General features: G+C 40.1%; 1 protein-coding gene across 1 annotated transcript in view; it reads left to right on the top strand.

The window, feature by feature from the left end:
* The window catches only part of LOC138638115 (probable cation-transporting ATPase 13A5), a 371,860-nt gene extending 357,603 nt beyond the window's left edge, over nucleotides 1-14,257 (top strand). The window contains exons 28-30 of the mRNA XM_069727135.1: nucleotides 784-872; nucleotides 2,950-3,030; nucleotides 13,551-14,257. Of these exons, the coding sequence (XP_069583236.1) occupies nucleotides 784-872; nucleotides 2,950-3,030; nucleotides 13,551-13,796 (416 nt within the window). The 3' untranslated portion in view covers nucleotides 13,797-14,257. The remainder of the gene's footprint in view (nucleotides 1-783; nucleotides 873-2,949; nucleotides 3,031-13,550) is intronic.
* The last annotated feature ends 250 nt before the right edge of the window (nucleotides 14,258-14,507 follow it).

Raw genomic sequence — 14,507 nt, 5'->3', positions numbered from 1 at the left:
AGGCTATACAGGAACTCACACTCTGAACATGTGACCCAAACCCTGATCATATTATGTACCTGTAACCACCCCCATAGGTGGGTGGTGTGTGCGGTTAGCCAGTCCCACCCAGCTCACCAGCTAACCCTGCAAGCCTCCCTTAATAAACTATACAAATACATGTGGGACTACAGTTCCCAGAACAACAATACTACAGGCTTACAGCGCAGACACATAATCATGCCGGACACTGTTATCATTACAAATATGCCTCCATGTGTATCCTGAGGAGCACATAGAACGCCTCCTGACTGTAACATGGGTCACTGCATCACAAAAGTTATAAATGTAACGTGATGTTACAGAAAAATGTTGTAGTTTTTCACACAATTTTTTCCTAGATCTGACAATGTGGTCTTTGCTGAGGCACGACAGGGTGTAGCAAACCTTGCTCGTCAAATTAATTATGAGCAGCTGTGTTCACTGCATAACAAATCTGACTCTAGCTGGCATTGGAGTAAGATTTGTGGTGAGATGCAAATCTCCACTGGTTCATTAAGAGGAGTCTAACTCATAATGAATCAGGAGCCTCACACTCCACCCTGCTCACTCATCAAGAACAACATGAAAGTCTTGATGAATTGGGGCTTATGTCTTTTAATTTATCCCTGTTTACCATCCCCTCTGCATAGCAACATCAGGCCCATATAGACTGTATGTTAATATTTATCAGTTATTACTTGCAAGACACACCTTACACAATTTTTTATATACACATGTTGATAACCCCAATTTTTTTTTCAGATGTGCTGTCAATTATGATCATAATCCAAATTGCGGCTTATCTGTTTGTCATCTTTGCTGATATTGAGACATTTTACACTGCTATGGAGGTAAGGTATTTTCAATAAAAATATATGATCAAAGCTCAAATCCTATTTTATTTTGCAAGAGTTTATTTTCTGTGTGTGATAAGACTCCACATAATACTTTAAATTTCTTGTATCTGTTTCATCAAACATTACAGCTCAATATTACTGCTCTTATTAACTATGAAGATAGACAACTACAAAGTAATGTCTGAGCATCGATTTTGCTTTATAAAGATTACTAACTAAGCAACTATCTTGATTTATAAGGTCATTGACTTCATTATTTTTCAATAAAATTTGAAAAGATAAATAAATATAGTAAATAAATATTATGCATAAAAAGTTTGGTTTATACCTTCATCATTGTTGTTAGCTGTAACAGAAACCCTAGAGTAGTCCAGGATCAGTTATTGGGGAAATAGACCTGGTGACCACTGATCCATTGACTATGAAGGACAGTTTTGTGACAATTTGATGTCTATAATTTTTTTTGACTGAGAAGTAGAGTTGAGCGACTTTTACTTTTATAGGATCGGGTCGGGTTTCACGAAACCCGACTTTTTCAAAAGTCGGGTCGAGTGAAATCGGCCGATCCTATAAAAAAGTCGGGGTCGGCCGAAACACGAAACTCAATGCAGTGCATTGGGTTTCCAATGGTTCCCAGGGTCTGAAGGAGAGGAAACTCTCCTTCAGGCCCTGGGATTCATATTTAAGTGTAAAATAAAGAATTAAAATAAAAAATATTGCTATACTCACCCTCTGACGCGCCCTGGTACTAACCAGCAGCCTTCCTTCCTTAGAATCAGCGCGTGAAGGGCCTTAGATGACGTCGCGGCTTGTGATTGGTCGCGCAACCGCCCATGTGACCGCTCGCGCGACCAATCACAAGCCGCGACGTCACCGAAGGTCCTTCAAGCGCTGATTCTTAGGAAGGAAGGCTGCCGGAAAGAAGCAGGGCACATCCGAGGGTGCGTATTTTAATATTAGGTATATACTCACCCTCGGACGCGCCCTGCTTCTTTCCGGCAGCCTTCCTTCCTAAGAATCAGCGCTTGAAGGACCTTCGGTGACGTCACAGCTTGTGATTGGTCGCACGAGCGGTCACATGGGCGGTCGCGCGACCAATCACAAGCCGCGACGTCATCTAAGGCCCTTCACGTGCTGATTCTAAGGAAGGAAGGCTGCCGGTTAGTACCAGGGCGCGTCAGAGGGTGAGTATAGCAATATTTTTTATTTTAATTCTTTATTTTACACTTAAATATGGATTCCGATACCAGATTCAGAAGATCGCCGACCTCATGGCCGACCCCACACAGGGGTCGGGTCGGGTTTCATGAAACCCGACTTTGCCAAAAGTCGGCGACTTCTGAAAATGGCCGACCCGTTTCGCTCAACCCTACTGAGAAGTTTTTACAGTAAAAAATAGAGGCAGAGATCTTTATTTCCGTGGTGTGCCAGTTGTTGGACTTCATGCTCTAGTTTTGATAAAACATCATCTTTCTGCTGTATCCTTGTTATGAACTACGCTGTGTGGTCCTTGATGTTCATGATCTCTTGCTATCTCTAACCCTCACCAATTGATTGGCATCTTTCTTCCTATGCACAGTGTACAAAGAAATGTGTCAGTCAGGGATAAAAAAAAAATGCACTTCAATGAGAAAACTAGCAGCTCTGCAGCTGATAAAACAGTGATTTTTATGAAAACTGAAGCTAGGATCTTCCTAAGTGACACCCCTTTGGAATGAGAGTTTCTGTCACTATTTTATGCTACCTACAGATAGGGAACCATAAATCTGATAACAGATTCACTTTTAATGCACCATTGCATGCACATATATATTTCATATCCACACAGGCCATCTGTCTGAATTAAAACAAATTCAAATATGATGCATTTTAATTTTTTGTTAGAATCTGTGTCAATACGGTTAATTATAACATTTGTTAAAATATATGCAGTATAATATATTAATTTTCTGATTTTTAACTTTTCCTAAATATTAAAAACAAAATAGTTTGATTCTTATGTATTTTTTTTAAAGTATTATTGTTTGTATAAATCATTGCTCACTCATGTCTCTTTTTATTCATTATTCAGCTGGTGTGTACTCCATATTACTGGAGAATGTACATCTTGATCATGGTACTTGTTCTCTTCATGGTGTCATACATTTCAGAGGTAAATGTTCCAGGAGCATTTTAAGCAAAATATTGCACTTCTTGCTATATTTCAAAAGGAAAACATGCATCGAGATGCTCATGTTAAAACTGCTCTCTATTTAAAAGGGAATCTCTCACCAGTTTTTTGCCATGTAATCTGACAGCACCATTAGGTAGGAGCTGAGACACTGCTCACAGTGACGTTAGTTTACTGGGTGCAGCAGTTATGATAGATTCACAGTTTTTCTCTGCTGCAGTACTAGGAAAGCTCGGTTGTTGAGCTCTGTATAATGCTGCCTACAGCAAACTTTTCTGTGCACAATTTATGGTGACAGAGAGCTGATAATCAGTGCAGGAGGTGTGGTTTGACTAGGATGCATGAGAACAGTTGTCCTATAGTTAAAATCTCCTGCTGATAAAAAAACTGATTGTATTACAAAAAGCAAAACACAGTTCAGTAAGTAACACATCACTGTAATCAGAGCCTCTACGCCTTCAATATGTTAGATCAATGGTGACCAAATAGCAGACTGCCATATACTGAGAGACCATGCATTGTGGAATGGTAGATCTTATAAGCCCCCTGACTGCTAACTTGCTAGGTTCAGTTGTCTCATCACAGGTTCCTTTTTTAGTGTCTCTACCACCACCTAACATTAATTGAAGGTATTATAGACACTTTGAGTCTTGACTAGAGATAAAAGAATATTTCAATATTTGGTTCGGATCACAATCGCCGAATTTACAATATTTAATCGTCGATTTAACTGCCAAATGTAGTCAAACTCCATACGGAGCACAAATGCCAGTGTTTACCATGCTATGTGACAGCGTGGTTAACACCGGTGTAGCGGTTCTGATTGGCAGTAACATTACTGCCAGTAGATTATCGCCGTCAGAGCCCTGCGAAGTCATACTGTCAGATGTCTGCGTGACCCTGCAGAGATATGGTGACTCATGGTAAAAGCTTACCGCAGGTCAGCTGGTGCCATCTGATGAGAGACTACCCCTCCCATCAGGCTTCATCTGCTGTCACTGATAATAGTGATAGTGAGAACCGCTGATGAGAGAAGTAGTCTCTCGTCAGCTGGCGCCTGTGCTCAAAGTAAAAAGAAAAAAATATGTAAATTAACCACATATTAAAATGAAAATAAGAAACACATTATACTCCTCTAACACAAAATCCCCAAAGCCCATGTCTCCTACAAAAAATGTAAAAAAAAAATTAAAAAAAATAAATAATTATATATATATATATATATATATATATATATATATATATATATATACACACACTCACCTTAACACCCAATCTCCGATGCTCATATCTCCAATAAAAAAAAAATTAAAAATAATGAACCACCATATACTTGCCTGTCAGGCCTTAGTCCACGTACTCCCAAGTGTCCCATGGCGATCTCATGTTATAAACAGTCACATCAGGAGATGTGACTTCTTTAACCAACTGCTGGCGATACACTGACAGGAGTGTCACTGCTCCCAAAGTGCATAGCGCTGAGTAGCCGTAAAAAAGATCACCGGAGCTAATCAGCTGATAAACTTCAGTGAACTTTCTCACTGCAGTTCAGTGCTATACACTGCAGAAGCGATTACCTCCTGAGTCAGTGAATAGCCGAATGTCTTTGAGAGCAGTCATATAAGTGACTGCTCTCAAACTCATCAAGATCATGGTGGAACATTGTGGATTATTATCCTCTCGGCGGACAGGTGATAAATATTGTGGTGTATTATTTTATTTTTGTTACAGGAGATATTGGCTTCAGTGGATTAAACATTCAGTAAGTATGGTTTAATTAGATTCAATAAAGGAATCCGTGTCATTATTTCAATTAAAGGACTTTATTCTGTGTGTGTTTTTTATAATATATCTATGGGGTTAGTAATGGGGGAGTCTTATAGATGCCTCTCCATTACTAACATGTGAGCTTCATGCCACCTTACAATACAAAGGTGACAGCAACCCCCCAAACATTACCCCACTTGCCACCACTACAGAACAAGTAGGAAGAGCAAGGCTAAGTGCCAGATTTGACGCATCTTAAAAATGCGTCTTTTTCTGGGGCGGCTGAGAGCTGATGTTTTTAGTTTGGTAAGGGGCCAATATCCATGGTACATTCCTAGGCTGTACAACAATTCTTGCAAAAAACGTATGCAAAAACACACGCAAAACTGCATCAAAAATGCACCAAAAAAGCATCAAAAACATGTTTTTGCCACAGTGTTTTTGCTGCCAAGAGATGCAGAAACCTTACAGAAATTTCTGCAAGCACATTTTCAACATGTGCACATACGCTAATACTCTAGCAATTTTAAAATCGGTCTGATTTTGTTCCTGCAAATTTGGACTAGTGTAATGTAAGTGTCATGGATTTTTCATGTGATATTTAACACCTAGGATCCGATTTACATCCTAATGCAGTGTGATTGCTATCTGATTGTAGTGGGATTTTAACACAAACTTTTACACAGAGCAATGTTCTATGCTATTTACACATAGTTTTCAAAGGAAATATTCTTCAAAACACATATGTAAAGATAGATAGATAGATAGATAGATAGATAGATAGATCACAGCAAGACCTGACAGAACAAAACAAAACAGATGCATTACATACACATAGATATAGACACATACAGTTAGGGCCAGAAATATTTGGAAAGTGACACAATTTTCGCGAGTTGGGCTCTGCATGCCACCACATTGGATTTGAAATGAAACCTCTACAACAGAATTCAAGTGCAGATTGTAACGTTTAATTTGAAGGGTTGAACAAAAATATCTGATAGAAAATGTAGGAATTGTACACATTTCTTTACAAACACTCCACATTTTAGGAGGTCAAAAGTAATTGGACAAATAAACATAACCCAAACAAAATATTTTTATTTTCAATATTTTGTTGCAAATCCTTTGGAGGCAATCACTGCCTTAAGTCTGGAACCCATGGACATCACCAAACGCTGGGTTTCCTCCTTCTTAATGCTTTGCCAGGCCTTTACAGCCGCAGCCTTCAGGTCTTGCTTGTTTGTGGGTCTTTCTGTCTTAAGTCTGGATTTGAGCAAGTGAAATGCATGCTCAATTGGGTTTAGATCTGGAGATTGACTTGGCCATTGCAGAATGTTCCACTTTTTGGCACTCATGAACTCCTGGGTAGCTTTAGCTGTATGCTTGGGGTCATTGTCCATCTGTACTATGAAGCGCCGTCCAATCAACTTTGCAGCATTTGGCTGAATCTGGGCTGAAAGTATATCCCGGTACACTTCAGAATTCATCCGGCTACTCTTGTCTGCTCTTATGTCATCAATAAACACAAGTGACCCAGTGCCATTGAAAGCCATGCATGCCCATGCCATCACGTTGCCTCCACCATGTTTTACAGAGGATGTGGTGTGCCTTGGATCATGTGCCGTTCCCTTTCTTCTCCAAACTTTTTTCTTCCCATCATTCTGGTACAGGTTGATCTTTGTCTCATCTGTCCATAGAATACTTTTCCAGAACTGAGCTGGCTTCTTGAGGTGTTTTTCTGCAAATTTAACTCTGGCCTGTCTATTTTTGGTATTGATGAATGGTTTGCATCTAGATGTGAACCCTTTGTATTTACTGTCATGGAGTCTTCTCTTTACTGTTGACTTAGAGACAGATACACCTACTTCACTGAGAGTGTTCTGGACTTCAGTTGATGTTGTGAACAGGTTCTTCTTCACCAAATTAAGTATGCGGCGATCATCCACCACTGTTGTCATCCGTGGACGCCCAGGCCTTTTTGAGTTCCCAAGCTCACCAGTCAATTCCTTTTTTCTCAGAATGTACCCAACTGTTGATTTTGCTACTCCAAGCATGTCTGCTATCTCTCTGATGGATTTTTTCTTTTTTTTTCAGCCTCAGGATGTTCTGCTTCACCTCAATTGAGAGTTCCTTTGACCGCATGTTGTCTGCTCACAGCAACAGCTTCCAAATGCAAAACCACACACCTGGAATCCACCCCTGACCTTTTAACTACTTCATTGATTACAGGTTAACGAGGAAGACGCCTTCAGAGTTAATTGCAGCCCTTAGAGTCCATTGTCCAATTACTTTTGGTCCCTTGAAAAAGAGGATGCTATGCATTACAGAGCTATGATTCCTAAACCCTTTCTCCGATTTGGATGTGGAAACTATCATATTGCAGCTGGGAGTGTGCACTTTCAGCCCATATTATATATATAATTGTATTTCTGAACATGTTTTTGTAAACAGCTAAAATAACAAAACTTGTGTCACTGTCCAAATATTTCTGGCCCTAACTGTACATATGCAAATTTATTCTATACACATAGAATAAATTTGTATACAGATGTCAGTGACATATTTAGTTAGTACAGTGCATGTGCAGCTTACTGGGGCAGCTGAGAGCTGATGTTTTTAGCCTGGGGGGGGCAGTATACATGGCCCTTTCCTAGGCTACTAATATCAGCCCACAGATGTCAGCCTAGTCTTTGCAGGTTATTAATTATAAGGGGACCCTACATCATTTTTTATGGGAGGTCCCCATTTTAATAGCCAGCAAAGGCTAAATATACAGTTGTGAGCTGATATTAATAGCCTTGGGAAGTTCCACGGGTATTACCCCCTTCTCAGTCTATAAACATCTGCCCCTGCCATCAGATTTCCCTCTGCTAGTTAAGAAAATTACGCTGGAGCTTTGGCCCTTTTTTTTGAGAAAAATAATCTTTTAATAATTAAATACATGTACAGTAAGCTGCATAAACAATGTACTAATTGCATATGTCATTGACATCTATATATCTTTCTATAATACAATCCCTGACAAAAATTATGGAATCACCGACCTTGGAGGATGTTCATTCAGTTGTTTAATTTTGTATAAAAAAGCAGATCACAGACATGGCACAAAACTAAAAATTATGGAATCACTCAATTCTGAGGAAAAATTATGGAATCAACCATCACGCAATGTTGCAAAAGATGTTGGTTGTTCACAGTTAGCTGTGTTTAAAATCTGGACCAAATACAAAAAACATGGAAAGGTAGTTAAAGGCTAACATACTGGTAGACAAAGGAAGACATCAAAGCGCCAAGACCGTAAACTTCAAGCAATATGTCTTCAAAACAGGAAATGCACGACAAAACAAATGAGGAATGAATGGGTGGAAACTGGAGTCAATGTCTGTGACCGAACTGTAAGAAACCGCCTAAAGGAAATGGGATTTACATACAGAAAAGCTAAATGAAAGCCATCATTAACACCTAAACAAAAAAACAAGGTTACCATGGACTAAGGAAAAGCAATCGTGGACTGTGGATGACTGGATTAAAGTCATATTCAGTGATGAATCACAAATCTGCATTCGGTAAGGTGATGATGCTGGAACTTTTGTTTGGTGCAGTTCCAATGAGATTTATAAAGATGACTGCCTGAAGAGAACATGCAAATTTCCACAGTCATTGATGATGTGGGGCTGCATGTCAGGTAAAAGAACTGGGGAGATGGCTGTCAGTACATTTTGAATTGAATACAATTGAAAGGATGTTTGCGGATGATAAAATCAAAAATTGTGAAAACATTCCTTGAAAAAGACACATAAGGTCAATGTCATGGCCTGCAAATAGTCCGGATCTCAATCCAATTGAAAATCTTTGGTGGAAATTGAAGAAAATGGTCCATGACAAGGCTCCAACCTGCAAAGCTGATCTGGCAACAGCAATCAGAGAAAGTTGGAGCCATATTGATAAAGAGTACTGTCTGACACTCATTAAGTCCATGCCTCAGAGACTGCAAGCTGTTATAAAAGCCAGAGGTGGTGCAGCAAAATACTAGTGATGTTTTGGAGTGTTTTTTTTTGTTTGCTTGTTTTTCATGATTCCATAATTTTTTTCCTCAGAATTGAGTGATTCCATAATTTTTCCCTTATGCTTGGTTAAAAAACGTAACCATTACTGACTACCACATGTTTTGTTCTTGATTTCTTTTAGTGTTTCTTAAAGCCAGAAAGTTACCATTTGAAATGACTTTAGTTTGTGCCATGTCTGTGATCTGCTTTTTTCTACAAAATTAAACAACTGTGAATGAACATCCTCCAAGGCTGGTGATTCCATAATTTTTGCCAGGGGTTGTATATGTATATACTGTATGTAATCAATCTATTCTATCCTGTCGGGTCCCGCTGTGATTTCACTGTTAACGGCTGCTGAATTGCCAGCTTATTATCTATCTACCTATCTATTTAGCTAATATCTTCTTTAAAATAGTTTAGTTACAATGCTATTTATTTTCCCGCACATGTACCGAATTTTACCGACTATTTCCGATTTTAAGAAAAAATGGTTGTGTTTCCGATCAGAAATCCAAATGCGCAATATTAGTGCCAAATTTATGTTTGGCGATCACTTTCTAAACATATTCACTCATCTCTAGTCTTGACCTGGGTACAGTTGTGTACTGATGTAGATGTAGATCTCCAAGACACTCTGCCACCAGTTCTGTGCACAAGAAATAGCCGGATACAGTGGGTGGAATAAATATTTAACAAGCAACTAATATTTTAAGTACATATACATATTGTTAGGGCTGGCGGAATGCACCAAGTAAATATAGAGATAGTATAGGTGCGTTCGCAGCTTGGGGTCCACCATGCAGGAGTGGAACCTGCTGCTACTAAATGGTGACACTATGTGGCGGTACTACTCCTGAATAGACATGGGTACCATCACCCGGACTGTATAGGAGTGAACTCTGTTGCTTCACAGAGTCGCAGAGATTAAAGATAATGCTGTGCCCTGTGAGCATTTACAAGGTGCGGCAATTGGATACTAGTGGGATCCCTGCAACTCACCCCCACTATGCTGGTGGTTGATCCCGCTCTGACCCTCGGTGGCTTTTGAGCCTGCGCCTGAGGACGCCCTGAGTCAGATGCTGGGATCAAACGGGAATTCCCACCCTACACGGACGGATTGTCAGGAGACACTATAGATAGCCGCACAGAGTGCGTACAGTACCGCTGCGGGGGTCACTGCAGGATAGACGCAGTATATTTTGTGCCTGGTGCTGGATGGCACTATCTGGCGCTAGACAGCTACAACCCTCGTGATCATTCAACAATTCTAGGGATGGGAATGATTTGGAGCTTTCAACAGAACAGGCATACATCCACAAATACTGAATTATACTAGCAAATTGCCGTGCGGCCATGCAAACCTTTTATAAAGGAAGCTCTCCTGGACCTTCCTAGTGGTCCAATAGGAGCAGCTACAGGACCTGAGCATGTGATCCCTGACCTCCAATGAGAGGTCATCCCTTGGGCATGCTCAGTAGAGGAAAAGCAGGACTTAGTCCCAGGAGCGTCTGCTCGTCGCTGAACAGTGCTGGTTACAATGGCTGGGCCTGGAAGATCAGCATTAATCAAGCATACAGTATCTGACTGAGCCAGACGCTGGGACCAGCTCCACTGTGGCTAAAGAAGAATGGGAGACTGCAGCGGAGATGGCTCGAGATTCCCCCTGTGCAGCGGCGGGAACTCGACACCTAACACATATATTTCTAAATTGCTATTGGCATGAAATTTTCACCAGATGTCACTAACAACCAATCCAATCCAAGCAAGCAAAAGGAAATTGAACCACAGATGTGCATAAATTATGAATAACAATGAGAAACTACGCAGAAAAAAAATACTGAACACTTGAAAAAAACAGAGGTGCAAAAAGCTATGGAAAGTTATGACACTGTAACACAGGTACAGGTGTGCAGTGACATAGTCGGCAGAGCAAGAGTTAAACAATTATTCACGTTATGAACACAGGAATAAACCCCTTCCTGGGAGAAAACAAGGGAAATGCAGTTAAAGGGTTGAAGGTTAAACAGGCTAACAGTACTTCAAACTAACAGTCTATCAATTTCACTTATCATGACTCGGTTGTCAGTTTCTTTCTCAGAGTTCGATGGCTGTCTGGATGCCAGCTGCAGCCAGTGCGGAGTCTACCGGCTTCCCCACCAGCGACAAAAGGTCCTTCTTCTGATGGCAGAAGGCAGTCACCGGTTTTGCCCGCTGAAACTCTAGTCCATTCAGCTGCCTGGTGGCCGAGAGTCTTTCACAACAACCTCCCACTCAGCGGGCTCTGCAGTCAGGAGTCTCACACAACAATCTCCCACTTGGTGTGCTCTGCAGTCGGGAGCCTCGCACAACAATCTGCTGCTCAGCGTGCTCTGCCCTGTGTGCCTGACGATGCTCCCCAGTCCTTCCTGCACTTGTCCCCTTTCGCTGCTGCATGACCTAACGCTACCCGCAGCACGACACAGGACCACACTCTTGCCGTCCTCTGGCAAAAACTACCCCTTGTTTCCCACACAAAACCTTTTATGCTCCTCTGGCTCTCCATGCCCTCTCTCTGCAAGTCATGGGTCTCCTCCATCCTCAATTTCCTTCCCCCCTGCAACAACATGCTCGGCCCTAGCAGTTCCGGACCCGGTACCTTGTTGTCAGCACCCACAGCCCGGTCTTCCCCTTACAACACCAGCTCAAATCTATCAGTAATTAGATAGCAATCTCGCCATTTCATGAAAATAATATCTGCTGGTTTAACAGAAGTTCATTAAAAAGGTGTCTTATTGTCAAGGCAAAACACAAGCTTCATGTCAAGATCGGTAAAACCAATGAGCTGTCTCAAGATCTTTGCAACCTTATTTTTGAAAAACATACAGAAAGCATTGTTTACAGATGCATTTCTATATTTCTGAAGGTCTCAGTGAGCACTGTTGGGTCCATAATCCCGAAGTGGAAAGATCATCATTATAACATGAAATGGCCACTTACAGGTGCTCCCTGCAAGAATTCACACAGAGGAGTGAAAATAATTATCAGAAATGTTGTCCAAAAGCCAAGGACCACTTATGAAAAGTTACAGAAAATCCTGGAGATGACAGGAACAATAGTTTCAGAGAACACTATAGGCAATGAGCTCAACCCCTACGTCCTGAATGCATGCTTACCATGCCAGGCTCCATTGCTGAACAAAAAGCATTTTCAAGGGCATTTAAAATTTGCTCAACAAAATTTAGACAAGCCTGTGAAATACTTGAAAAGAATTTTCTGGTCAGATAAGACCAAAATTGATCTCTTTGGATGACATAATACATACCATGTTTGGAGGCTAAAAGGCATTGTATAGCACCCCAAAACAAAATACCAATAATGAAGTTTGGAGGTGGGAACATCATGGTGTGTGGTTGTTTTTCTGCATACATCTCTGGCAAACTTCATATAATTAATGGAAGGATGAATGAACAAATGTACCGAGACATTCTTGATAATAATCTGCTGCCATCTAAAAGTATGATGAAGCTGAAATAAGGGTGGAATTTTCAGCAAGACAATGATCCCCACCGCACAGCCAAGGAAACTGTCAACTGGTTTTAGAGAAAGAAAACTTAGCTGCTAGAATGGCCCAGCCAATCACTTGACCTGAATCTAATGAAAAATGTATGAAAGAAACTAAAGCTCTGAGTTAATAGAAGAAGCGCACAGAACCTTCAGGTTTTGAAGCATGTTTAGGTGGAAGAATGGGCCAAAATCACACCTAAGCAATGCATGCCACTAGTTTCTCCATAGAGGACGCATCTTGAAGCTGTTGTCTCCAACAAAGGCTTGTGTACGAAGTAAAAAATGCATTTCAGTAGGCGTGTTGACAACTTTTCCCTGTGTCATTTCTCATTATAACACATATCTTTATTTATGGACATGTACGGTTTGATTTTTTTGCATATGTCGATTGGATAGGTTGTTACTGATGGCTCGTGAGAATTTTATGTCAATAGCACCTTTAGAAATAAATGTACTTAGAAAATTGATGACGTGTTTAATATTCATTTCCCCTTGCTGTATAAGTTAAAACAGTTTTACTTTGCATAAATCAGAAACCCACAGACCCTTAGGGTATGTGCACACGTCAGGATTTCTTGCAGAAATTTTCCTGACAAAAACCGGACGTTTCTGCCAGAAATCCGCATGCGTTTTTTTCGCGTTTTTTGACACTTTTTTTGTGCGTGTTTTCCCAAATGCATAGAATTGCGGGAAAAACACAGAAAATCCGCAAAAATAATGAACATGCTCATTTTTTTACCGCGATGCGTTTTTTTTTTCGCTGAAAAAAACGCATCCATATGCACAAAACATGCAAAATGCATTCTAAATGATAGAATGCATAATGTATGCATTTTTAATGAGTTTTTATGGCATTATTACTGCGAAAAAAAAGCGAAAAAAACTGAACGTGTGCACATAGCCTTACAACTCCTCATAGTTTGGTGATAAGATACCTTGAGCGTGACTTTATGTCTGTTAGCTATGTCAATGTATTCTCTCAAATAAGCGATTTATTTACTTGGGACTTCATTTGCTGATAAGAAAAGAGCACCACAAGAGCTACCCATTTGGTATAAATCCTTCATACCTAATACGTAGTGCGAGCTCCTTATACTGCCATTTGGAACCGACTATTTTTTTTATCTTTATTCTTCCTAGATGTGGTTTATTGAAAATAGAAAACTCTGGCTCAGGATAAAACGACTGTTTCACTACAAATCAAAGAGCCAATACAGAAAGTTGCAAAGAAAAATACAGAAAGATCCAGAGTGGCCCCCAAGGAACAGAATAGACTATGCCATCCAAAATGTCGCTGCAGAGGATTGCAAGATTTTAACTTACATTAACCCCCATTGTAGCATTCAACCAAATGATTGTGAAAAAACAGTTGTAACTGTAATGTAAAAGCAACAAATGTGTAAAGAAATACTTATTTTCTAGTGAAATGCACTGAACCTAATAAATAGGATAGGTCATACATCTGAGATCAGTTGGGGTCCATTACGCCGAATACTGCAATTAGTTAGAGACAAAGTTTAGTACTCGGCAGCGGCCGCTAAGCAATGTATGGTGCTGCTGAATTTTTCCCCCGTACATCGCTTATATCTAGTCACTGAAGATTTTAGCTGATTGGTTGGTGTACCCATTATACCCCGATCTCTTATTGATGGCCTACTCCATGATTATGTCAGTCTGGGGACACCCCTATAATAATACTAACACTTGGAGCTGAGCTAAGCAAAATATCCCTATGCAGTTAGCTTTAGTTATAGGGCAAAGGCATTTTAACACTGTACTTTACTTTTTTTATGCATATATTAGCAACAATAAATATACAATTTTGATAAAATGTGAGTTAAATAAGACGATGTATACCCATAAAATAATGATATACCCACTTTTTAGACCTCATTCAGATATCTAGTTTTCACATATGGGTTAAATTGGTGGTTTTCGTTTATAGAATACAAAGCTATTATATTCTATTCTATGTGGCTGTTCATATGTTTGTATTTTTTTGCTGACTGTGACAGTATCAAAAATCAGAGACATCTTTTTTTTACCAGCATCACAGATGAAAATCGTTTACAGCACAATGATGCCATCAATGCTGTC

The sequence above is a fragment of the Ranitomeya imitator genome, chromosome 5 (assembly GCF_032444005.1).
Source record: "Ranitomeya imitator isolate aRanImi1 chromosome 5, aRanImi1.pri, whole genome shotgun sequence".
Taxonomy (NCBI): Eukaryota; Metazoa; Chordata; class Amphibia; order Anura; family Dendrobatidae; genus Ranitomeya; species Ranitomeya imitator.
Note: the sequence above shows the minus strand (reverse complement) of the source record. Positions and strands in the feature narration are given on the sequence as shown.